At 47.9% G+C, this 26,259-nt stretch overlaps 1 protein-coding gene and 1 non-coding gene across 2 annotated transcripts in view; both read right to left on the bottom strand.

Annotated features, from left to right (window-relative positions):
* Positions 1–26,259, bottom strand: part of LAMA3 (laminin subunit alpha 3) — a 259,097-nt gene that overhangs the window by 102,756 nt on the left and 130,082 nt on the right. Inside the window, 14 exon segments of the mRNA XM_045296310.1 lie at positions 1,765–1,863; positions 3,590–3,751; positions 5,370–5,510; positions 6,157–6,301; positions 13,290–13,485; positions 16,259–16,264; positions 16,922–16,945; positions 16,948–17,005; positions 17,007–17,133; positions 18,715–18,830; positions 22,295–22,434; positions 22,525–22,651; positions 23,653–23,797; positions 24,473–24,570. Of these exon segments, the coding sequence (XP_045152245.1) occupies positions 1,765–1,863; positions 3,590–3,751; positions 5,370–5,510; positions 6,157–6,301; positions 13,290–13,485; positions 16,259–16,264; positions 16,922–16,945; positions 16,948–17,005; positions 17,007–17,133; positions 18,715–18,830; positions 22,295–22,434; positions 22,525–22,651; positions 23,653–23,797; positions 24,473–24,570 (1,584 nt within the window).
* On the bottom strand, positions 20,509–20,672 carry LOC115871709. The gene has a single exon (XR_004047431.1). It is a non-coding gene; the product is annotated as a U1 spliceosomal RNA (small nuclear RNA).

Here is a 26,259-nt window from a genome sequence, read left to right as displayed (position 1 = left end):
AAAGTGGGTGAAGGGAGACGTCAGACAGGGCAAGATATGACAAAATAATAATTTATAAACTATCAAGGGCTCATGAGGGAGGGAAAAATGAGGACCTAATGCCAGGGGCTTTAGTGGAGAGGAAATGTTTTGAGAATGATGAGGGCAATGAATGTACAAATGCACTTTACACAATTGATGTACGTATGGATTGTGATGAGTTGTATGAGCCCTAATAAAATGATTGAAAAAAATAAAATAAAATAAAATAATAATTAAAAATATAATTAAAAAAATAAAAACAAATCTTCAAAACTGAAAAAAAACAAAAACCACCGGTGCTTTCTTTGTAAGATATTCTGCAAGCATTCCTAGCGTTTCCAACCATTTCCATCTATACACGTACCCAAGAACACACTACACCGCCACTGTGTCTGGGCAGGCACCCAGTGGGGCCCTTCGCTGTGCGGACGCGGGTGAGACCCGCTGGTCCCTGGTTTACAGCGAGAGACACAAGACACCGCCCCAGGAGCAGCGATTGCATCTCGAAGTCACAGCACCTTAACCGGAAACAGAATTAAGTTCCGGCTGCGGCACCTCAACCTGTGTTCCAGCACTGTGCGCTGCCTTCTAGGCGGTTAACACGTCATGTGGCATCGGCCTGCCCTCAAGAAATGTTCTCCACTGCAGCTCTGAATTGCATGCCGGGCGCATGGGGCACAGGCATCACGTCTCTAAAAGCCAGGAAAGCTCCCCACAGTTTGTATCGTCAAGCTCCCTGTTACTGCACAGAACACCGCGCAGGCCACCTGGCCACGCAGGGGTCAGATGAACTCCGCCTCAATTGGCTTGCTTCCCTTCCAAGCTCGTTTTCGATGCCTTGGCGCCTCTGATATCGCCCCTGGAGCACAGCGTCCTGCCCTAGTGTGCCCCTAGCTCATTTACCCCCTCCCACCCAGGCTAGCAGGCCCAGCTCAAAACTAACCTGCTCTCTAAAGGCTTTTGAGAGAGCCTCTCCGAGTAGGACATCCACCCCTACATGCCCCCAGGGCACCCCTGCTCCCATGGAGCCTTGCATGGATTCTGGAGCACTTCCTGTCCTGCAGAGTGTAGCGGCCTTCTCATCTCCCCTGTGACGTGTTACCCTCTGTGAGCCTGGGGCTCCCCCTCCCTGCACGGAGCTCAGCACCCCGGAAGGACTCAAACAGTGGCTACATAGATGGAAACATAGAAAAGAAAATGTCCTACAGTCAATTGGATTGTCCAATTCTCCTTGCTATGGTTGAACGGTGGCATTTGTATGATGTGTGGATGGAATGCCAACGGAACTGTTAAAAAGAAACCTGTAAGAGTGTTTACCGGGCTGACACCAAGGGCTCAAGTAGAACATGTTTGGGAAATGATGATGGCAACATATGTGCAAATATGCTTGATACGATTGATGTCTGGAATGTTATAAGTGCTGTAAGAGCCCCAATAAAATGACTAAAAAGGAAAAGAAAAGACTGTTTACCGGAGGCAGTGATTTATCAGAAGCACGGTGAGACGCAGCTAAGGACTTTGGGAGGGGAGATAGGAGGAACCATTGGGGGGGGTGAAGATGGTCCTAGAAGCCAATGCCGACGAGCCGCCACGTGCTCCAGGCTTCCTTTTTAGTTACCACACAGTGTGGGGAACAAGGTTGTGCAAACTTTTTGCAGAACATTAATCAGGAGGTTCTCAGTTGGAATCAGTGTCAACAGCAACTCCCCCTTTCTGCCGTTGGGGCCACGCTCTGATACCTACAGTGAGCTGCACATTGGGCTGTTTCCCCAGAAGCACCATGTCGCCAGGCAACCCAAAGGACTTGGCTTGGTAAGTGAGGTAGCCACCGTAAGAGGACACCTGAAAGGAGATGCGAACGGCAGCGTTAGAGAAGGCCACGGGCGCTGAGGTGCACCTGGCCATGCCAATTCGGGCACGATGCACCCAGGCCATCAGCTGGCCAGTCCCTTCTAGGGAGGAGGAGATGGCCCTGCACTGTTATAATTTATGCTACTTTGCATCATTTGTAGCGCTTTTTAGCAGGGGTGAGATTAAGCAAGGAGCGACTTCTCATAAAAAGAAAAAGAGTCTTGATATTAAAAGAAATAAGATGATTTTTCTCCAGTGTGAATACTAAACCAAAATGATTTAATATTGCTCATCTCTTTCAGACAGATAATGAAACCCAGAAAAAATATTTTAGAAATTCCCCCGACAGTAGATGTTTGCATGATTATGAATTCCACTGGGCACGGAAACTACGCTGACTACTCTCTCCAGGGCCCCGACTTTCCACCAAGGGTGTGGCAGATGAAGTCTTAGTTTTCTGGTGGCAATTGCATTGCTGGCCTCTGGTAGTTACATAATCTGTTGTCAATTTGAGGCTTAAGAGTGAAGGGGTGGAGTTTAGCCTGTGGACCAGATTGCAGCTTGATGACCTCATTTGGAGGCACTAAGGAGATAAATAGCTTGTTGGAGGGGGGACACGGCTCACTCCCTGGGAGACATTGCAGCGGACAAGACACATGGAACTGCCCTAGTGCCCTGAGCTAGAGGAGCCACGTGAAGACCCCTGCCAGTGCTGAGATGCTTACAACGCCACTGGATCCACAGGCTTCCCACCCACTGGCCTGTGATCTTCCTGCGTTCGGCATCATTGCATGTGTTCCGTGAGTCTGATGAGGAATTCATAGATTGGTATCGGACATATGGGCTAATATCAGACTTAAGGACTTGATTTGGATTGGGCTGGGATGGTTTCTCAATATTCAATTCCTCTTGTATCTAAAGCTCTTTCTTATACACATGAGTGGCTATGAATTTGTTTCTCTAGTCTATCCAGACTAACACATGGTCCTAATACCTCCTACCCTTAAAGCAAAGCTAATGGAGAAAGGAGGGGTGGCTGCGGGAGGGTAGAAAGGGGGCCCAGACATTCCGAGGCAGCATCCCCTCGGAGGAGGCGAGGCGGGGCTTGTGATTCTGTGACCCTGGGCCCAGGCCTGGTGCTCGTTTACTGCGTGAACCAGTTACGCTGCAGCTGTTGGCTTTCCTGGCACGGCATCTTTCTTCTGCTTTTAAACAAAGGCTTCTCAACAGTGGCATTTAAAAGTGAGATCTACTCCATCGGTAACGGGTATTATTTAAACAGTTATTTCTCCAGGAGGAAAAGTCTGGACCATTGAGTAAAAATAGAAACAAAAACAGAGGGAAAGGTTGTAAGGTGGCTTTGTTTGCTGCTGGACCCTAAGGTGCTGACTCGGTGCAAACTTGGCTCCTCGTGCCTGAAGGGCGGCCTGCCTCTTCTTTACTTGTACCCAGTAACCCGGGGCCATGGCGTCAGCTCGGATGCACATGGCGACCCCCTCTGTTAGTGGCCTATTTTGTCGGAAGTAGATCTACCAGGCCTTTCTTCCCAGGCACCTCTGGGTAGACTCAGCGCTCCAACTCTTTGGTTAGCAGCTGCGCATGTTACCCAGGCTCCATTTTATTCACCCGACTTTCTCAATGTTCCCTCCCAAACCCCCGTAAGTGATGCAATGGTGCCAAAGACCCTCAGGAGACTCAGAAGGGCAGATGTCAGTACCTTGTCCCCCAGGTATGAGGGCGGAGCGACCCAGAACACACTGAGAATGGCTGCAGGCAGCTCCTGGATGTCTGCGACCACACTGTTGCTGTGCGGGTTGAACGAGGTGGGGATGGCCAGGTGATCGGCAGTCTCCAGACGCCAGCCCATCATGTCCACAAACTGCAACACAAGAGCCAGGGAGGGAGACGGGGTCAGGGCTGAAGCAGCGTCACAGGAAAGACATGCAGAAGCTACTCTACTTGTGAAGGCTGCCTGCCAGTGTCTGCTCGTGAGCTTCCCCTTGGACCCCTGATAGAGTCCCCACCCCACCACTGCCGCCCAGCCTCATCTGAGTTCTCAGAGGGTGCTGAACACCTGCCTCTGTGATCTGCCCTGGCGTCCCAGCACACAGCTGGGTGCTTGGGATCTACTAGGTGTTCCATAAATGTTAGAATAACAAGTAAATTAACTGTCCAAATAATACGGAGAACCATCACAACATCATCACGTGTGCTCCGTATAGAGAAAGGGTTGCTGAGGAAACGTACCGGCGGTGTTTGTGTTTTTAAATGGAGCACTGTTACTGCAGTATTTCATTTCCCTGATTGCAAAGGAAACCAGGAGTTAAAGATGAGATAGGAAAAAAGTAGAAATTGACAAGGCTCGGGGTTAGGAATGGGCGGCATAGTGGAATGCAAGTTTAGGCTGCTAAGCACAAAATCAGCAGTTCAAAGCCACCAGCTGCTCCTTGGGAGAAAGATGAGGCTTTCTACTCCCATAAGGATTTCATCTTGGAAAGCCACTGTGGTCAGTTATGCTCTGTCCTATAGGGTCGTATGGGTCAGAATCAACTGATGGCAGTGTTTTTTAGAGAGAGGGGAGGTTGGAGGGAAGCCTTCAGAATAGATATACAAACTAATTGTTTTTCCAATCAAGGACCTGTAATCTTTTGAAGAGACAGACAGTGAGTTATGTGTGTGAGTGTACCTGTATACAATCTTTTTGGATCCTTGTTGCACAGAAGACATTACTTATTACCCCAACAGAGGCGTCTTGAATTACTGGATCATGGAACACACTAGCCAACGCTTTAGTTCCATCAGGGAGTTAATGAAAACGTGGGCAACAGAAATGTGTGGCAACATGGATTAGAGGAAGAGTGAAAAAGGAAAACAAGAAGGAGAACAGAGGTGAGCTGTGCCGGTGGGGCGGGGAGCAACAAGCCCATGGTCTCTTGTGTGCTGTTGTGCTGAGTCGGTTGTGATCGTGGCGACCGTCATAGAATGTCCTGTCCCCTGGGCCAGTGCCATCCTCACCATCTTGGCTTCCCTGCATCCTTTGTTGCAGCCCATGTGTCCACTGAGAGTCAGAATTAACTCGATAGCAGTGGGTTCCTTAAGCTCCCAAGTATTTATTGAGCACCTACTATGTCCCAGACCCTATTCTAGCACTTCGAATGCGTGCTTGTGGTGGGAGAATACATTTCAAAACTAAATGTAGACTCCATCAGCGAGTGAGCCATGCTATTGGGACACCCAGCAGTGAGAGCCTAGAAAGTGACCGGCATGGGCTACTCTATTGGGAGTGGGACAGGGAGGTCCCTCTGAGCACGAGACATTTGAGAAGAAGTGTGGGGCGTCTGTGGAAGGGATGCTGCCAGCTGAGAGGGCAGCCAGGACAAGGCTCACCACCATTAAATATTCACACAACGCTTCAAGTTTCATGCTAATCCATTTCCCCCTCGACCTAAAGTCCTAACTAAATGCAAACAGAGACATCCATCCCCCCCCCCACATACCTTAGTCCTTCGCTTATGCGTACTGCTACAGCTGGTGTTTGCTCCAGAGCAAAAGCAGCGGGTGCAACCCTTGGGGTTGGCTGGGTCCAAATGAAACGAACCGTGTCGACACACATTGCAGCCTGTGCCTTCCACATGTTCCTGTTGACACGGAGGGGGAAACAAGAGGCCATTCCTTCTGGTGGCTCCCTGATTGTAATTAGCTACGTAGACCTAAGTGCCAGGCCAACACATGATGTCAGCACGTAGCTGCTAGTCACGCATTAAAGGGCATGTCGCTCGGCCAATTGTGCCAACTGCTTGTTTAACTTTCATATCACACACAGATGGAGGCAAGCATTCCCTCAATTCTGGAAAACATCCCTTGACATTTTGAAGCTATCTTGATGCACCAGATGGATTTGCAAGATGGAGAAACTAACTAATCCCACTTACCACCTGAAATCAACTGCTGGGAGTGGAAGCTCTCCCATCACAGCAACACCTCCAGAGGACAGATCATGAACTTGTGTCCGGAAATGGGTTTCAGGGAACCTGTAAGTCTGTATACATTAGAGACCAATGTCTATACTTGTCCTCAGAGTCTCAGAGGGTGCTATAGTTTCCGAAGGATGGGGGTGGGTGGGGAGGGTCTTCCTGACTAACCATTCCTACCCAATAAGACAGTGATTATCAAATGGCATTGCCCACGTATTTGTATATGTTGACTCAGGGTGAAGATCATCCATACTGGTGGCAGCTGATGCCCTGGCCTTGGCATGCCTGGCCTTCACTCGGTTCACCTTACCTTGCAAAGGCACGCTGCAGTCTCGGGGTCACAGACTCCTGGCTTTGTCCCCTTTTTGTTGCAACTGCAGGGGAGACACTCGGGGAAGTGGTAGAACCCAGCACTGCATCGGTCACACTGTCGGCCCGTGATTCTGGGCTTGCATCTACACCCGAACAAAAGCAAGAAAAGTCCCCATCAGCTTTCTACAAACAGCTCTGAAGTATCCCCCCCCCCCCGCCCCCCATGGAGTTGCTACACAAACCCAGCTGAGTAGACACAGAGCCTGCCCATGGGTGCTTAGTGGAGAGGGGAGTGGCACAAGCACAGAAAATGCTCTCACGTACACCAACTGCCATCTCGATGACTGTCACCAACAGGGACTCACCTGTGCCAGGTGTGGAGTTAGCCAGGGATGGACACACTACCACCTGAGAAGCTCCCATAGACACAAAAGCGTGAAATGGGAACGTGACAATGTCCCAAAAGGCTATCACCAGCCCCTGAGGGGTAGCAGCTCAGCCAGCTCAGAAAGCCATGGAGGCTCCCAAATTAGATGCCACTTGAACAGTCTTAAGGAGCAAGCACAGGGTCCGTGGTGGGGAGAGGCCAAGCATCCCAGCCCGCAGCAGCAGAGGGAGAAACAGCAGATGTGCACAGAAAGCACATGCGCTGTCCCCACTGTGGCGGGTGACCGACAGGGTGTGCTGACGAATGGGCCTGCGGGGCAGGGCAGGGAGGGCTGACACTTCCTGCGGGCAGCAAGCGAGCTGTTGAGAGCCGACCACAGAAGACAGACCAACTAGAGTCCCAGCCCCACACCGACATAACGTCAGCTAGGCTATTCTGGCAAGTTCTTCGGCGCCTCAAACCTTAGTGTTATCATCTGTGAGAGAGGGAAACGGAGCTGCCCCGCCTGGGGGTGGGGTGAAGATGGATGAGGCCGTGTCTGCAAACGGATGAGCACAGCACCGGGTTCATCCAGGCCCCATGCCCCACCCCTCGTTATCATGGTGCCAAGTTTTCCGAGGGAGCTGCAGCACAGGTGGACATGTGTGAAGAACTGCCTCAGGGAGACTAGGCAGGCTGTGCAGTCAGGAGAGAGATGAGGGGGGTGAATGAAGGAACGGTCGTTGGATGAAGAGTCGCCATGGGCTCCAAACCTATTTGGGGAACTGTGGGTTTCTGGACGAGGAGACAAGATAGAGACAAAGCAAGGAAGGGCGACTCCCTATTGTCTAGCTTTGAGGGAGCGAGTAGATAGTGTGGAAAACTAAGACTAACGGTGGAAAGTAGGGGTGGGGTGAGAGACAACAGGGGTGGGCCATCATGGAGAAGACAGACTGGCAAGTGCATGAGGTTCAAGGAAAGTTCTAGAGAAGCTATGAGTCTTCAGCTCATAGGTGCAACTGATGATCAAAAGTGGCCCAGTCCCCTCAGACACTGCTGGTGGATCTGCAAAACAGAGCAACCACCGGGGACAGTGGTACAGCACATCCTCCAAAAGTTGGGCATATGACCCAGCAATCGCTCTACCCTAGAGAAGTAAGAGACACAACGGGAGGAGAGATAGACACACCGTGTTCATCACAGCACACAACAGCAGTGAACACCCAACCGCCCAAAGATGGGAACAACCGAACGACCAGCAGCGAATGAACGGGTAGATGCATGTTGGTGCCGACATGGAGTAGAACACTCGGCACAGCCCTAAACAAGAAGAATGACTCTCCAGAGCACGTCCCAACACGGTGGACTGGAGGACATGATGTAAAGCTGGTGACCTTGATGTAAAAGCCACCTGATTCACAATCATCATCATAATCAAAGAATTCCGGTAGTATCGAGAGGGGATAAACGCGGGTACAGGGAATCAAAATAAAGAGCAATAGGAAGAAGGAAAGAGGTGGGGACAAAAGAGGTACTTTGGTGGCAACAGAGGAGAATGCCCGCCTGAGGGAGTGGCGGGGTCCAGGCCTGGGGGGTGAGGACAGGCAGGCAGCTGTACCCACTTTATCCTTTTACTTCACCGGAAGCTAAAGGAACGTGGGTGTGCTGCCTGGAGGGTGCTGTGGAGGCTGTTTGTGCTGGTGAAGATCAGAAGCAAAATCAACTTGTCTGCCTTCTGGTTTCAGGACACCCGTGTGAGCTGATGCAGAGGGAAGAGCAAAACCAAGGCAGTGATGTAAGATAAAGCTCTGGGCCTCAGCAGGTAAGAGGCAACCCAGAGCCTGAGAGGAGATGAGACCAAGCAAAATGCTGAGCAGAGTAAGGAGAACTGAGCCTGGGCAGACGATGCTGGGCTGATAGGTGAGAACCAAACCACGAAGAGGAACACCTAAGGAATTGAGGACACGATTGTATAGATCTTGTGCCCGTCAAGCAACAGAAGACATTTTGAGTGGTACCATGACAACCAGGAATACAATGAACCTTCCTTTTCAAAGTCCGATCGAACATCTTTGTAAATTACCGAGCTGAAATCAGCCTGACCCTAGTATAAACTTCTCCAGGAAAATTGTGCTCCCCAGGGTCCTACCCCCTCTGCCCTCCAAAGCTGCCTGTAGATCCCACCTGGGGGTGCAGGTCAGGTGAAGTCATCCCCAAGGAGATGGGCACTTGGCCAAATCCTACCTCATAATGTTCAGATGGGAATCAGAGCGGGTGTGGGCACTCTCACCATGCTCAGGGGGGCTAAGATGAACTCTGCCCACCAGTCATTAAACACTGGGAATCCCTTAATATTCCACTCATACCACACTCCAATTTTAACCCAGAATCCAAATTCTAACCATTCATTCACTCATGCATTCAATAATTGCAGAATGCTTCCCTGTGTGTTTTACCACAATATATCGATCCCAATCCCAATTGCTTCTCCAGGAACCTCACTGATAACTATGGCGTTTTGATTTGCCACCTACCATACAATTGTAACATTTTTCCTTGACCCCTAGTGTCCTTTCTAAAGTTCTGTGTATCTGCAAACCCTTGGATACCATTATAATCTATACCAGTGGTCTCCTCCTTCTGGATGATATGCCTTTGCCTTTGTCTTCCCCTTGTACCATTTAACACTCTGGTCAATATTCCTTTTTTTAAAAAAATGGTCCCAGCCAAAGTAAAAGGGAAAAAAAAGTGCTAGAGGAGAAAGCTGGGGAAAAAAATAAAGGAGATGTAATTAGGGTAGGTAAAGACCACAAGAAGTTCATCATTATCTTGTTGGTAATGGGGAACTGAAATAAGTGTTTGAATTAAGGGGGGGAAAGATAGAATGGCTGCCGTCAGAGACCTGGGCCACATAATGACGGTCACCATCGGTCCTGCTATTATTGATGATGGCAGGTTCCCCCTTCAGACCATGACCTCTTATGACAAGGTATTGTGTCTTCCCCAGAAGACACAGCCCCCAGACAGGAGTAGATGTTACATATAGTTGGAGGGATCAGACATATTGGTATCTAACAAAATAGGATTTAAAACCACAATAGTTTCACAAGAATTGAGAGGAATGCCAGCCAGGTTTTATATATATATATATATATATATATATATATATTATTATATTCATAAACACATACCTCTTCATATTAGGGACAAAATTGTGGGCAAGATAGGTTTCTAAATCAGTATAGTTTCAGACTTCGCATGTTCCTCCCAGATTACAGAGGAACCCAGGTGTGTTCTGAGCTGCTAAGCACAAGGCCGGTGATGTGAACCCACCGGTTACTCGGGGGAGGAAGATGAGGCTGGGTGCTCTGATAAAGATATGAAGTCTTGGAAGCCCCAGGGGCCACCATGAGTCAGAATCAACTTGACGGCAGTGAGTTTGGTTTGGTTTCATTTTCTTTCAGGAGAAAAGAAAGAGAGAGAAAAGGGAGAGGGGAAGAGGCAAAAGGGAGGGAAGAGGGAAGCAAGGCAAAAGAAGGCCAACTAGAAAAATGTACATCGCATACAAACATACGGTGGCCAAAAGACGTAGCCAGGATGGTGGCCAGTAGCACAGAGCAACGGAAAAGAAATGAGACAGAACTGGACACCTGATGGCTGTAGTGGTAAAGATTTGATTCTAAATGATATTTAGATTTCGAGCTTTGAGGAATGAGAGAAGACTGTCACCATTACTTAGAAGTGTAAAAGAAAAATCCTAAAGGGGAAATATCATGAAAGACAAGTCAATAATATGGGTTTCAAATATGTGCAAGATCTAAGTCAAAGAATTTGAAGTTCTGAAAGGGCCCTTCAAGAACCGATCCTTTATCATCCACATAAAGAGCCAGGCATGCAAAGAGTTTCGGTCCATCTAAGTAGAGACTTCAAGAGAACTCAGGTCAAATGGATGCGTGCTGTAGGTGAGATGAGGCGGTCAAGTGATAGATCTGGGAGAGGGGGTGTTAAAACCAGGAGAATGGCTGGAACTTTAAAAGGGATGAAGTCGAGAGGGAGGCAGAGAGGCAAGGACTTGTCAAATGTTGTTGGGTGCCATTGAGTGCCTGCTGACTTATCGTGACCAGGTGTGCCATCACCTGAAACAGCCTGCGCTCTGCACTCGCCTCCAAACACTGCTAGGTTTGACCCGTCACTGCAGCCACCTGTCCCTCGCCTCATTGAAGGTCATCTCCTTTTTCACTGGCCCTTCATTGTTCCAAGCATTATATTCATCTTCACTTCCTGGTCCTTTCTAATAACATATTGAAAGTAAATCAGAGATAGGCTCTTGATCTTCCCTTCTCAGGAGCACTAGGGCTGTACCCATTAGACAATTCATTTGTTATACTCAAATAATTATAATAGCTAACTTAATGAATAATAATAGCAAATACTTGCTGGGTGCTTAGTGTGTGTCAGGTACTGTTTTAAGAGGTTTTGCATGAAATATTTAATCCTTTGAAGAACCTTCTGAGGTAGGTGTCATCATTACCTTTTATTTTAAAGATGAAAAAATAAGTCACAAGGAAAATAATGTGTGTAAGATTACCCCTCTAATAAGAGGCACCAGTAAGATACAAACTCATACAAGGGAATAATATTATATCTACTTCCAGGTTGGGGTAGACACAAGTAACCATGGCAGAGACAAGGCATGCAGAGAAAAGAGAAGATGAAGGAGGAACGTGTACAGTGTAGGAAAATCTCTGCACTCCATCTATGTGGGAAGGGCCTGCTCCACCCTGCTCACACGTGCCAGCACCTGGCATGCCAGGGGTAGGTACTATTCCCACTATTCAGCGAGGTGCATCGATGAAATTGCTTCTCCAAGTTACAAAGGCTTGTGGATTGATGCCTAGCTGGAAGCACCTCTTATCTGTGAATGCCAAGTCTGTGACAGTGCTGGTGTCTTAGTCTCCATCCCACAAAAACATATGCTACAAATGTGGGAGTTGGCTGAGATAGGGGCCATCCGTAAAAAGGCTTCCTTTTGCTATTGCCTTTCTGAGTCCCCCTAGGAAAAGGGACCTTGGACACATGATTTCACTGGCTGTCCAGGGATCAGATACCTCTTTTAATCAGTCTTAAAATAGATTGAAAGTCATCGACATAATCATAGTTTTTAAAAGCAATGAAAGGGATTCTAAGCGTCCTTGTATTTATCATTGCTTCCTAAAAATTTATGAGCATATTCTAGCCCTTTTATTTAAAGAATCTGATTATATAAATCTCTCATTGTCAAAAGAAAGTATGGAAATAATCTTAAGTAATAGTCTTCTTATTTTTTGTCAGGTATGACTTAATGTATTTCATTCGTATTTTAAAACTATTTCTTATCATCTAGTTTTGTGAACCTCTTTTTATTGTTCTTATTTAAGTATTCACTGTATGAAATAATAAATGACCTTTTGGTAAAAAAAAAGTGTTTTTTCCTGCTGCCAATCACACTCAGTCTAGGCTCCTGGCTGGAGAAGGAGGCAGGCTGGGCTGACTCAGCGAGGACTCATGCACACCTGGAAGGTTTCATGACTAAAGTTTCCTCTCAGCTTCTTTGACGAGGGCCTACCAGCAACAAGGAGGTGCTGGGAACCAGACAACAATGAAAGGTGTGGTTAAGGGTTCTTCCTTGGGACAGGCAAATATGTACGCCCTCAAGTCACCATCCACTGGATGGCAGTGAGCTGATGCCCTCAAGGCGGAGGTCCTCCACCTGCCACCAGCAACTCCAGTCCCTTTCAGCCCCCACACCCCCATCGCCAGCCCTAGACCCTGGAGCAGCCATGGGCCCGGAAGATGTGTGGAAGGGATTTTTAGTGAGTAGGGTGGTTGGTGAACCTTATGCTTTCCCCTGCAGATTACCATCATGGCCAGGATGCTATATACCCTGGCTGGGGTTTCCTCCCATATAATTCTTGTAATTCTTCTTCTTTTTAAAAAAAAAATCATTTTATTGGGGGCTCGTACAACTCTTATCACAATCCATCCATCCATCCATTGTGTCAAGCACATTTGTAATTCTTGTAATTCTTACTAGCCTCTCTTTCTGGGAGACTGAGCCCTATCCTTTGTCCCCTCCAATGGTGCTGATTCAACTGGTCACTTGGAGTCATGAGACTTTGGCCACTATCATTCAGTGCCACTGTCCACCCCAGCTATGGGCGCCACACCCAGTCCATTAGACACAGAGCATCTGCTTGAGCCTCTCGTGATGTGTCCTCCTCTAGTAGCTGTTGTGACATGAAGGGCTCAGGGGTGCCTCTGAAGGCCACCCCACCTCAGGTCAGTCTCTCTCGGGCTGTCTGGACTGCCCCACTTCCCTCCCCAGTTGGCACTCCTCAGTCACGGCGGCAGGTCCTGGGTGGCAGGCTCCACAGAACTGTGAGGTGACACTAGAAGGAAGGTGTTGAAGGCGTGCCTGAAGCAAAGTGGGTAAAGAGCACCACAGGTTAACAGAAACTAAGAAGTGGCTGCTGTGGCAGAAGCGGATCATTGAGTGATGTGTAAATCTGTGCTTTTGCCCTACAAGGTGGCTGGAGACAAGCTGATCACCTAGGCACTACCTGGTTCCTCATTCCCCACCCTTGAAGCCTGATGGGACCAATCACCCCACATACCCATAATCCACCCTGGCTAGGACGCTCTGTCCTCAACAGCCACAAAGCTAAGTTCTTGAGGTAAACACAGTGTACTCCTAACGCCTCACCAAATCAGTCACCTGAGCTTACCTGCACTGCCCAGTGTCCCTGTCGCACGCTGCGTCCATGGCACCCTTCCAAGAGCAGTTGCAGGAATCATCACCAGGCAGGGGGTGAAATTTGAAGGGATGCAGCTCATACACCTTGCACTGGGGCCTGACCGCGTGGGGTGGGCAGAGGCATGTTCCCGTGGTCTCCTCACAGAGGCGCTGGCCACAGTTGCACCCTGGCGGGGACAAAGAACACAGAGAAAAGATCAGATGCCACCTAACTCTAATGACAGCACTAATGACCAGGACAGCACTAATGACCAGGAGCTCGAGGAACTTCTGAGAAGGCTGGGGAAAGACCTTGCTTTCCCGTCACTAGGAGTGTTTTCTGTGTCAACCTGGCTCAGCTATGGAGACCTAGTGACTGGTCAAACACTGGTCTCCATGTTACTGCGGCATTTGTCACATGTGATTAAAAACATAAGCTTCTTGATTTCAAGGAAACCATATTATCCTCCAAAATGTGGATGGGCTCAACCAAGCTGTTGAAATCCTTCAGGGAAAATCCAAGGTTTCCCAAGAGGACTCTGCCTCCAGATTGCAAGCAGGCATCCTACTAGAATCCCCAGCCCACCGCTGGGCCTGATCCAGGACTGCCTGTGGCCCCAGCCTGGTGTCCAAGCTATGGATGCTGGACTGAACCCTTCCTACTATCACGTGACTTCATTTCTGAAAATAAATCCATTTCAGTCTAGATAGAGATGTGTGCATGTGTGTGTGTGTCTCAAAATGTTCATGGATAAACTCCATTGTCTTTCAATCCCATCTTCCGTAAGTTTTTCAAAATCCTCTTATAGATAGTATGTACATATCTCCTATTGTCCTTGCAAGATGCTCTGGTGGCAGAGAGAGTTAAGCATTGGGCTGCTAATCACGATGAGAGATGAGACTTTCTGCCTCTATAAAGATTTACAGCCTTGGAAACCCCCAGGTGACAGTGCCACTCAGTCTTAGAGGGTTTCCATGAGTCAGCATTGCCTTGATGGCAGTGCGTTTGAGTTTTGATAGTTTACAGAGATACCAAACTCACTATCATGAGTCAATGCTGACTCATCTCGACTCCCTGTGGGTTTCTGAACCTGTAACTATTTACAGGAGTAGAAAATTCAGTCTTTCTCCTCCTGAGCTGCTGGTGGTTTTGAACTGCTGACCATGCAGATCACAAGTATACCACCAGAGCTCTTATCTATCTATCTATCTATCTATCTATCTATCTATCTATCTATCTATCTATCTATCTATCTATCATCTATCCATCCATCCATCCATCCAGCTATGGTACTGTTTCTCTGGAGAAGCCAAGACAGGCATTATTGTCAGGGGTTGATCTGTAAAACCGATGACTACAGGTCAGGACCCAGCAGCTCCTGGTGGCTGTTGAATGAAGCTCAGTAGACCAATGGGCTCTGAGACAGACACTCAAAGGAACCCACCCAGGTTCCGTTGAAACAAGGGGCCTTCTGTTCCTCAGAAGGTCCTGTATGAAAGGAAGCAAATGGGCTCCTCAGGGTCCTGATGTGGTTCCTCATGCCCTGAACCTGCAGCCTCAGTGTCCAGGCTGGGATCAGGCCAGAGACCAGGGTTCTGTTCGCACCAGCCCTGCTCTCCTCAGTGCGCCCCTCAGTGTGTGGGAGGCTCACTGCAGGCAGCAAGGCCCGGGATACAGCATGGCTCTGCCACGCAGGGCCCAGCCCGCAGGACAGTTCCTGCAGGTGGAGGGCTTCTCATCCAGGGACGAGTTTGATGAGCATCGCTGCGTTTCCTGTCAGCTGAGCCTCGCTTGAATCACAGGGAATGAAGGGCTTCCACTCACTAGGAAGGTGCCTGCGCCATCCAAAAGTGTGACATTTTAGCCTATTTCTACTCACCCACTTTGTCAAGCACAAGAGTCACACGGAGCAGGAAACACAAATGTGTCCCTTCTAGAAAGTGTGGTTCTTGTGAGAGGTAGCCAGAGCAGCGATAAGGCGGGAGAGGGGTGCCTCCCCCGACGCCTGCCCAGCGAAAAGCAGCTGGCCAGGCCGCATAAATGGTTGCAGGAAAGTCAGCCTCCCATGGACACCTATGGGAAACTCCAAACCTGGGCCCCACACAATACTAGGCACCAGCGACGTGACGTCACACAGGTGCGCCTGAACATAGCCATGAACACTGAGGATGCACAGACAAAGGCCACCTAGGGGCAGATGAAGGTCAACGTTCACAGGTCAACATCACAGGGGCACCTGACAATGCATGATAAAAAGTAGTACGAGTGAGCAAACCAACATGTCAATATCTTTTTGTTATGATTTAGAAAGGCATCTTGGACATGGAATTATTAATCCACCTTTGAGTGGTCTCCATCAAGGTTGGCTAGGTTGGTGGAAGCAGGACGTGCAAGGGGAGGATGTGTGCAAGTCTGTGCCTGTCTGTGCAGCTGTATGATACCCATCGCTGGATGTGTGCATCTCTTGGCCGTACTATAGAAATACATTAAATTCAGGGGAAGCACCTGGGTAATATTTTAATAGTTTACAATTGGTTCATTCTCTTAGAAGCTCGATACTTAATGTCCTCTTGCTTTCTGTTTCATTTTAAATTGAGCAGGAAGGGAAGGAAGTATTTTCATTGTAACTCTGCCCATAGCCTTATCTAGAGGCCCATTAACCATCTTTGTTTTTTATGAAATTTTTTTCTCCTCCACAGGGTATTTTTTTTTTGTTTCTTGTTCTGATTGAGTCAGCAGATTATATTCTTGCCTGTGAAAATATGCTTGGCTTTGAGACATTGAATTGGAAAACATTCATGATGTGTGAAAAAAATGCATGAATTCATACTGTGTGACCTCAACCACCTAAAATCATCTGCCAGTCATTTGTAGACATGCACAGGGTGTGGAAAGACAGATCAAACTGTATCAAATCAGCAAAATGATTCTGGATGCCTTTTGTGTTCTTTGCTTTTTGCCCTTTGCTTTCCAGTTTTTCATCATGCACAAAAAAAGCTTGAAGTGAAAAAAAAGTGATTTTAAAAACTTGTATGGAGTCCCCATTGCCTATGAATAAAGTTAGCTTGCTGACACCTCAACAAATAAGAAGAATAAGATCAGCCAGTACCCTCAACTATGCCCCCTCGAGTCACGCAGGATGGGGATAAGGCTGGGCCTGGGCGGAGGTTGCTCTCTGGGAATTTTGCCCTCCAGGGATGTCCTGCTCTGGGTCCCCACCCCTCTCGGCTTCGGGCTCCTGTGCCGGTATCCCTTCTACGTGTTGTCCGCACTCCCCTGCAGTGGTGGTCTTCAGTTGAGAACTGTCACCAGTCCCCACTTTTCAGAGATAGCGTGTACTTTTGAAGGCTGTAATACCTGAAACTTCCCTTGCCCTCAGGAAAGTTAGCTGGATTTCTAAAAGTGCTTCTGCTGCGTGACTTCATTCAGCGCTGGGAAGCAAGAACCGAGGTCCCTAACACGTGGACGCCCAGCATGAATAAATAGCTAGAAATCCCGAATCTCACCAGCCCCTCTCCCCGTGTTGGCTGACTCGGAATCTACGGGTCTGCAGGATGTCCAGGGAAGCTGGAGATGAACAGTTGGTGGAGTAGAGCCACCCGGGATGAGGGGTAGCCACTTACGCTTGCAGTGTGGGAATCCATAGTAGCCCGTCCGGCAGCGGGTGCACTGCTGCCCGATGATGTTGGGGTGGCATAGGCACTGCCCACCCTCTGGGTTGCAGCTCTGGCCCAGAGCTCCAGCAGGGTGGCATCCGCAGGGCAGTGCGCCATTGTGGTACAAGGCCACCAGGGACCTGGCAGAGTTCTTACAGAATGTGGAGGCTGTCTGGGGGCTGCGGAGACACAGCAACTCATGGTAAGATGCTAAGAGGTGGCTCAGAACCCAGTTTGACTGGTCCCCCACCCTCTCCCCACAACACAGCAGTGTCCTCGCAGCAAGAGAAGCCCTGGAGTCCAGGATGAGTAAGAAACCACACAGCCATGGATATACAATTGGTGACACCACTATCCATCTGCCCCAGGCCTAACCCTATCCCTAACCCAAACCCCCCAACTGATGGTCCTTCACCCCCACACCGCCCCTCGCCCCACTCCATCTACTCCAGGAGGACCCATCACAGTAGAGCAGGGTAGGAGCTTTTGGTGGCTGGAATGAAAAGGTTACAATCCCTTGGACCATGGACCAGGGATGTGGACAGCCTTGCTAACATGCAGAATGCATTAGGAAGCGGATTGTTGCAGATGCAGTTAGATTAGAATCTAGCACCTATCACTTGATCTCCCTTATGATCCATTTAAATTTAGTCTAGTATTTGATATTTTCTGCTTTCTTTTTTATTGAGGTTTTGATAAGTTTTACTTTGTTATTCTGGCTACTTTTGTTTGTTTAATGTGTTTCTGTATATGCAATCCAGGATGGGTGCATCTACAGAGACAGTCACGGGATTCATGGTTCCGTGGGGGCATGGCAGGGGAGTTAGGGGGAAATGGGGAGCTAAGAGCCATGAGTACAAGAATGAGGAAAATGTCCTAAAACTGATTGTACAACTCTTCTTGATGTGATTGAATTAATGAATTGTATGATAGGTGGATTATACGCCAATAAAACGATTGGGGGGAAAACACACCTATAGCATCAATGATGAGGTGTGTGAATTATATCTCAATAAAGCCGTTGCAGGAAAAGATAAAGTGTATACTCATATAATCAACAATAACAGCAATGATGGGAGGAGGAGGGGGAGAATTGCCGACGTGTATGGAATGCCCATTGGCAGGGATCATGCGCCAGGGCTTTACCTTCATCACACTCACCTTCAAACACAGCCAAATAGTTAGGCCTACACTCCATTTCACAGATACAGCAACTGAGGCTCCAAGTGTTCCTCTCAAGGCCACAGAGCTATGGAGTGGCTGAGCACTCTCAAACCCACAGCTGCTTGACCTTAGGGCCTTTGCCCTTCACACACATGAAGGCGTCAGTCTCCCAAGGCTCTCACGAGCTCTCGCGTTCCTCAAAAAACCCTCAAGATGTGCGGAAGAGAACAGTAGTCTGCTCAGTACGATAGCAAAGGAGAGGGCACTCAGAGCTGACACCCCTAGCAATGGAGGGCACCGGATGGGCTAGCGTTTAGGAATCTAAGTTGGCAAACGGGAAGTAGACCGGGAATCCCAGTGTGGAGAGTGGACCTCAGCTGAGCTCAAAGTTGTGGACACTGATCCTGTACAGAGAGGCTAGCACGCGGCCATTGTAGGGCAGTCGAGGAGGAAAAGATGCACTTCCTCTCCCCATCCAGACTCACTGGCACTCGGGTGGGTGTCCAAAGAAGGCAGATCCACAGGCCACCCCAAACCCCAGCTGCACCCCGGCAGGAACTGTAGCAGTGCCCCGGGCATTCCGCAGTGGTACTTACTCAATATAAAAACTGTTTCCCCCACAGTTGTTGATAAACTCGGATGACTTGTCCAGAGAGTTCTTGGGTAGAGGTTGGAAATCATAATTTTCCACAGGCACAAGTAGAACACGGACCTAAAAGAAGCCCAGCCAAGTGTCTTTAGACTTCCAAACGCATGACCCACGTAACGCTATCCGTTATATATTCTCTTCTCTAGGACCCATGTTCTTAATTGTTAAGCCCAAGACCAAATGAAACAGATTTGTTTTTTTCAAAGAAGGTAATCACCAGTTTGGCAAACTCAACCCATGATCCTAAATAGAAAGCAATGAGTACAGAGCCTTTGAGGCCCCTCCTTTGAGAAGCGGCAGATTGGAGGGCTGGGCTGGGACCAAGGGCCTGTGGTTTTTCATGTCTGGCACACCTTCTGGGATGCCCAGAATTATTATTATGTATTTAGGAAACTTTTTATTATGAATTAGGTGATGGTTTACATATCAGATCACCATTTTCGGATTCAGCAACTTAAGTAACTTATCAAATCTCCTAATAGCTCGTCCATTGTCCTGCCCCGCACTGCCTTTTGCCATCTCCCTCATTCGGATATTACTATCCCTTTCAACCAAGTTAACACCTGCCAACCCTCTCTAAGTCTATAAGTGCCTCTTCCACCTCTGGTAACCATCAAATTCTGTTTCTTTTGGTACAAAAACCGTTATCTTGATTTTTTTAAATCATTTTATTAGGGGATCATTTGTGTCCAGCACATTAGTATATATGTTGACTTCATCATTCTTACAACACCCGCTTTCCACTTGAGCCCTTGGTGTCAGCTCATTTTTCCCCTTCCTCCCCACTCCCCCCAAACCCCTGATAATTTATAAATTATTATTTTATCATATTTTACCCCATCCAACATCTCCCTCACCTGCTTCTCCGCTGTCCGTCCCCCAGGGAGGAGGCCATATGTAGACCTTGTCATCTGTTCCCCCTTTCTCCCTCACCTTCCCTCCACCCTCCCACTATCGCCACTCTCTCCACTGGTCCTGGGGGGTTCATCTGTCCTGGGTTCACTGTATTTCCAGTTCCTATCTGTGCCAGTGCACATCATCCAGTCCAGCCGGATATGTAAGGTAGAATTGGGATCATGGTAGTCGGGGGGGGGAAGCATTTAAGAACTAGAGGAAAATTGCGTATTTCATCATTACTACACTGCAGTGGTCTCATACAACATCTGTTCTTTTGTGATTGACTACCTTCCTTCAGTATCATGTCCTCCAAATCCTTCCAGGTCGGAGGTATTCTAGAGGTTCATCATTATTCGTCACTGTCTCTCTTTTAGGGGGTCCTACTCATTGATTTTGTCTTCTGCTCTGTGTCTGGTTTGTGTTCTGTTTGATAGTGGTTTTTTTATGTCAAACATTTGGGTCCCTTTGTCTCTATGGTTTTCGTTGATGCTCTGCATAGCTCTAAGGTTTACAGATGGGCCTGCAATCCATCTTGAGATGACTTTGTGCATGGAGTGAGCTGTGGGTCTGGTTCCATTCTGCAGATGGAAACCAAAGGTTGCCAGCCGTAGTTGTTGAGGAGACGAGCTCTCCCCCATTTAACGTATGTAGCCCTCTGCCAAAATTCAGTTGTCTGAAATGGGATGGGTTTATTTCTGGTTTCTGTATTCTGTTCCCTGGTCGACATAGCTTCATTGTATCAGAGCCGGGCTGTTTTGACTATCATAGCTGTGTAGTGTGTTTTGAAGCTGGAAGTAAGAGGTCTACTACTTTGTTTTCTTTTTCTTTCTTTCTTTTTTTTTTATAGGGGAGAGCGAGAACGCAGTCCCCCACTACCACAGGTTATGCGGTCGAGTTTCCCACATTTGAGGAAATCACAGGGGTCAGCACACCCACAGTGCAATGGATGAGCCTCGCCCTGGGAAAACCACCTTCCTGGGCATGGTGTCTCCCCTGCCAGGTAAGTATTGTTCTTCTTTTATAATGATTTGCTTATCCTGGGTCTCTTCCCTTTCCAGTTAAGTTGATGATTTGTTTTTCCATCTCTTTAGAAAATGATGTTGGGATCTGGACCAGAGTTATATTTCAAGATTGTTTTGGGTAGCATTGATATTTTCTCAATGTTAAATCTTCCTGTCCATGAACATGGTATCGTTTTTTCCATGTATGTAGGCCTTGTTTGATTTCTTAAAGTACTGTTTTGTATTTTTCTTTGTACAAGTTTTCTGTGTCTCTGGTTAGGCATAAGCATTTCATCTTTGGGGTGACTACTGCAAATGGTATTGTTTTCTTATTTCCTGTTTAGAGCTCTCTTCATTAGCATACAGCAATCTGATTGACACAGCAATCTGATGGATTTTTTGTATGTTGCAGTTGTGCCATACTGCCAAATCTTTCAATTATCTTCATACTGCCAAATCTTTCGATTATCTCCACCAATTTTCTTGTCCAGTCTTTGAACTTTCTACACACAGAGTCTTGTTGTTGTTTTTAGGTGCTATCCAATTGGTTCTGACCCAGGGTGAACCTGTGCACATCAGAATGAAACACTTTCCGGTCCCAAACCATCCTCACAAGGGTTCCAGTGCCCGAGCCCATCGTTGCAGCCACTGTACGCAACGAGAATCCAGGGAAAGTGGTCAAGCAGAACTACACGGTCAAATCTGCTTTAACCAGGTGTGGTGAGATGGAATGGACGAAGAAAGGGCAAGCAGGAGGTCCTGGGCACGTGCGAGAGAAGAACGCTTGGTCTGACGGGGCCACGGGAACTGAACCGATGTGTGCAGAGACAGGATGAAAGGGAACCACCACCTTGGTGGAGCGGCCATGGGTGACGTAAAGGGAAAGTGGAGACATCATCGGTCCCGCTGGACACTGGATGCCCATCGGTCCATCAACTAAGGTGAGGAACAGAGTAGGGAGGCTCTGACTGCAGAGGAAGCAAGCTAGGCTTGAAGAACATGTGAGCTGTGTGGTGGTGGAGGGGGGGGGCACATAGTATTCCTTGAGTCCAAGGAAGATTAGCGGTACATGTACAGTTGAAGGCGTCATTCAACGGAGGAGAGGAGAGAATCAATGGGAGTGGATGACATCCCTCAAAGAGAGACGCTACAGACCAGGGAGCTCCGCATGTGAACCGGAGAGACGGTCGACAAATAGGGACCAGGGGAATAAGAGAAGCTATTGAAGGGACGCGAGAGAAAGTGAGGGGAAACATAGAGACAGTAGGAGGTGGAGATCAAAAGAAAGAGTTTGTTTTTTTAAACAAGAAGGTAAAAGGCTAAGAGTCTGACCAGCCAGCTGAGGACAGAGGAAGGGAAACACCAGTGGAAAGCTGAGACCCACACTCTCCAGAGCTGCTTTCAGGGCAGTTTTCCTCCCTATGAATTTCTCTATTTTTCCCATTCCCCTGGACTTTAATTGTCCCGTGCTTTTTATTTTTGTCGAACATAACCTGTACACTTTGAACATTTTTCTATACATGCCAATCGATCCCCTTGGAGGAGTGATTTCCACAGGACAAACCAACCCACGGAATGGCTGCCCCTGACAGCCACAAGGAGACAAGCGGAGGGACAATGGGAACGCACCAGCACCAAGGACCTTCCTTCTGGAACATTCACCGTCACGGTCACCTCCGGCTCTGAGACGTGCAAGGCATCCTGGCCTCCAGACACGACTCGAGCTTGGCAGCCAAGCACGTGGGGGCAAAAGGAGGCCCGGAAGGAACCTGGAGAGAGAGCAGAGAGTCCGCATCGCGCTGGGACAGGGTGGCTGGCTGGAGGGAGGCAGCTGCTGGGACCTGCTCACGGGAGCTCACCTGACCACTGCTGTGCTCCCTCCACAAACACCTGGGCAGCGAATGAGGGGTGCTCTGGTTGGTAAAAATGGATGACCAAGACATAGTGGCTCAGATGGGGTACATGTCCTCTCAGGGTCACCAGGTCCTAAGAGGCAAAAAATAAATGAGCCAAACTCAATGGAACCGAACAGAAAACCTCAAATGAAGAGCTACAAGCAGGTAGGGTCACAGCACATTTAGAGGTGAAAGTCAAATAAAACAGTCACAAATGAAAACGAAACATCGCTTCATATAATCTTCACATCTTTCATCGGAGAAGAGTCACCCTTTAGGGAGGGTAACCAACCTGCCAACGGTCAGACAAATTTCCTGACAAAACCAGGGTTAGAACTCCGTATGTCTGGATTTCAATTCACTCCCCCCACTACTCTTAGCTGCCTTCACCGTGTTACCACATGGGATCCAAATGGATTGTATCTCTCAGATCCTGTTAGTTCCTAAACTAGATGCAATGCCAATCGACATGAGCAACTGCTAGGATTACAAGGACCAAATTCTATCTGCACAAACAGTAAGCTCCATAACAAAGAATGAGAAAAAGTCTGCGGTTTTACCATTTACAGTGAACCATAACGCCAGCCACCAACGCATTCCATCATTGCCCTTCACGTGGGGCTCTCGCCAATTAATTCCCCCCTGCAAGGCACTGTGCTAAGTGCATGGGTGGGGAGAGGGTGGGGGACAACAAAAATGCTCTGTGAGAAGGGTTATTCTGAAAGTGTTTACATACTTGGGAAGACAACAGATGAACTCATCAAATGCAACCGATGCAAATATGAGGCATTACAAGACAGGCCAAGGAAAATTTCCAAATAAGTGAGTGGACAGAGATCCAGGCAAGAAGGAAGGAGACGACCTGGCCAGGGTGGTCACGGGATTAACAGATGCCTGCATAAATTCCCACAGAAACTGCTTCCAGAAGTTTCCATTAGATTTACCTGCAGAGTGGTGAAGCTAGCGATTGCTGGGGCAGTAGATCGGGGATTGGGACCTAAGAATTTGCGTTTCTAGTAAGTTCCCAGGGGATTCCGAAGTTGCTGGTCAAGAGCTCACACTCTGAGCACCTGTCATGTAGGTGAGTCCTACCTGTGGTTCCTTCAAAGTGATTCCAGAAACAACGCTAGCCGACAGGGCGGGATCCTGGGGCAGGAGAGGGGAAAGCCCTTCTCTCGGGACATCCAAAACGAATGCCGTCGGAGGGGCTTCGTGGGTCTGCGAGACACAGGTAGCGCTAGAACACAGAGGATTTTAACATCTGATTGAAAAACAAACTAAAAAGCTATGGTCCATGAAGGAACTAGATCAGAACAGTGAAAGGTGCCTTTCCAGAACTAAGACGAATTGCTCAAACGAGGTAAGTGCCACGGAAGTGCTAAATAAATACAAAAGCAAAAAACCCTATTTTTAAAAAGGCCCAAGACTGGTCACTTCTTTAAAGCAGAGTCAGGTTGGCATCATCTTTGTGGTTTCTGTCGCATGGTCCCGTGAACCCGATGCCACGACTGTGCATGTACATTACATTTAAATCTATATCCCAGCGATCCTCCCACCCCACCCCCTAAGCACGGGTTCGTTCATTCTCATGACCTGGCCGTGAGGCAGGCCTTTATGGTCATGTTTTCCTACGTGAACAGCCTCCGACACAGATTAAAGGATTGTATAAGGTGAGTCTGCGCGGGCTCAAAATGCACTCAGGATTCAGTGTGCTGAGGGCGGGGCTGAGCCACGGCACTCCTGCGTCAGCTTCCTGCTGTTCCTTCTGGACAGACAGCCAAGGTTAATGGTGTAGCTCCGTCTTTAACTGATCACGAGCCTGTAGCACCCACAGTCCCGTTTGAAGCTTCCGCCTTACAAGGATTGCAGTCTTACTCAGCGCACAAATTCACACAGGAAAGAAGCACACTACCTTTGATTGACAACTTGCCCATAACTGGCCAGGCAGCGGACTTGGGGCCTCACGTAATCGGTGGAGAATTCTTCAACTGGTATGATGCAAATTTGATGCTGTTAATCAAAGACAATGCAAGGAAAAAATTCATCTCAATTATCAACAAACCCACCGGTATGGCCAAACACGCTGTTTGACGGTCGCTATTCCTGAAAGAAGGAGCCCTGACTGGGTTGTTGGGTAAGTGTTGGACTGCAAACCAGAAGGTCAGTGGTTCCAGTCACGCCACGGGAGAAAGAGGAGGCTGTTTGCTCCCGTGAAGATTTACAGAGTCCCTAGGTATCCGAATGCGCTCAAGGCTAGTAGGCTGGGGTTGTTAAGTGAAGGCTTCATCCAGGGCTGTAATGCATACTTTATAATAGTCATGCAGGATGGTAGCCTCCACAGCATCATCTGTACAACAAATCCTTTCTCCTTCTACCAGGGTCACTGACTAAACTGCCTTTGGAATAACTGCAGAAATAAAGCTGAGAACGAATTGCAGGAAAGCACTAAAACAAGGTTGTTCAGTTCATGCCTGGAGCTGGCCCGGAGGGCGGACAAGGGGAGCAGCCCCCCAGAAGCAGAACTCAGCCGGTGACAAATGTGCTGCTGACCGAAGGAGCCTTGAATCTCAGGCACACCTGGAAGTTACTCAAGGAACCGTCCTCAGAGGTAAGTTTTGAGGTAAATTTTGAGTCAGATAAGAACATACACCACCAGGCACAGATATTTTAAACACATTCGAACCAGCTGACCTGGCATTTCTCAGGCCGTGATACATGCTGACTATTATCAGTAGCAGGAACTGCCTTCATCCTTGGATACTCTTTCGTTGCCTGAGTTATTTATTTAAATCTGGCTACTTCTTCTCACCCGCGATGCCCTGACCTCTATTTAGGAGACTTCTTAATATTCCACGTGTGTCATGAGAGGGGTGGGCTTGACAGTTATTTAATCTGCCATTGTCGTTCTCCATAGTCTGTGTCTGATGGCCCGGATCCGACTTCCTCTCCTTTTCTAACATCGCATTGTATGTTTGGGGAAGGTTTATATAGCAGTTGGGGTTCTGATCCACAATTTCTACACAACTTGTTCTGTGCCATCGAAGTTCTCGTTCATAATGCATGGGCATTCTCATTGTTCCCATTCTGGTCCTCCTACTTCCACTAATGCTGTTTCCCAGCCCCTCTGGCCTTCTCTTTGTCTTAGTTTTAAAGCAATTGTTGACCGGTTTGTCTCAAACAGACGATTCGTTCAAGTTGTGCAGGACTCAAATGTTATCTTTATCCCGCAAGCCAATCGGTTATTAACTCCCAGGTGACCTCGGGAGCTACTTTCAGTTTCAAGTTTAAAGACTATCTCAAGGGCATGGTCTTGGGGAGTCTTCAAGCCTCAACCAATTTGGTAAGTCTGAATTAAAAAAAAAAAATTGAAGTTCTATTCCACATTTTCCTCCCATTCTATAAGGGCCCATCTATTGTGACACTGATCATGAATGATACTCAGTTTTGAAGTAGAGCAACACTAGTTTGTAAAAACAAAGCAAAAACAAAACATCCTAGGTGATAATCAAGTTTAAAATTCTGAAAGAGTTTTCCAAAAAGCTAAAAGAGATAATAAATAGTAAAATGGGCAAGAAAATAAGCAACAACTCAGGGCAATTACAATGAAATGGGAAATATGGCCAAAGATATTCCATTCATAATAGCAATAAACAACCAACTAAAAAAATCAAACACTGCAATCGAGTCCATTCTGACTCA

The sequence above is a fragment of the Echinops telfairi genome, unplaced genomic scaffold (assembly GCF_000313985.2).
Source record: "Echinops telfairi isolate 266 unplaced genomic scaffold, ASM31398v2 ScPeMD7_7400;HRSCAF=8409, whole genome shotgun sequence".
NCBI lineage: Eukaryota > Metazoa > Chordata > Mammalia > Afrosoricida > Tenrecidae > Echinops > Echinops telfairi.
Note: the sequence above shows the minus strand (reverse complement) of the source record. Positions and strands in the feature narration are given on the sequence as shown.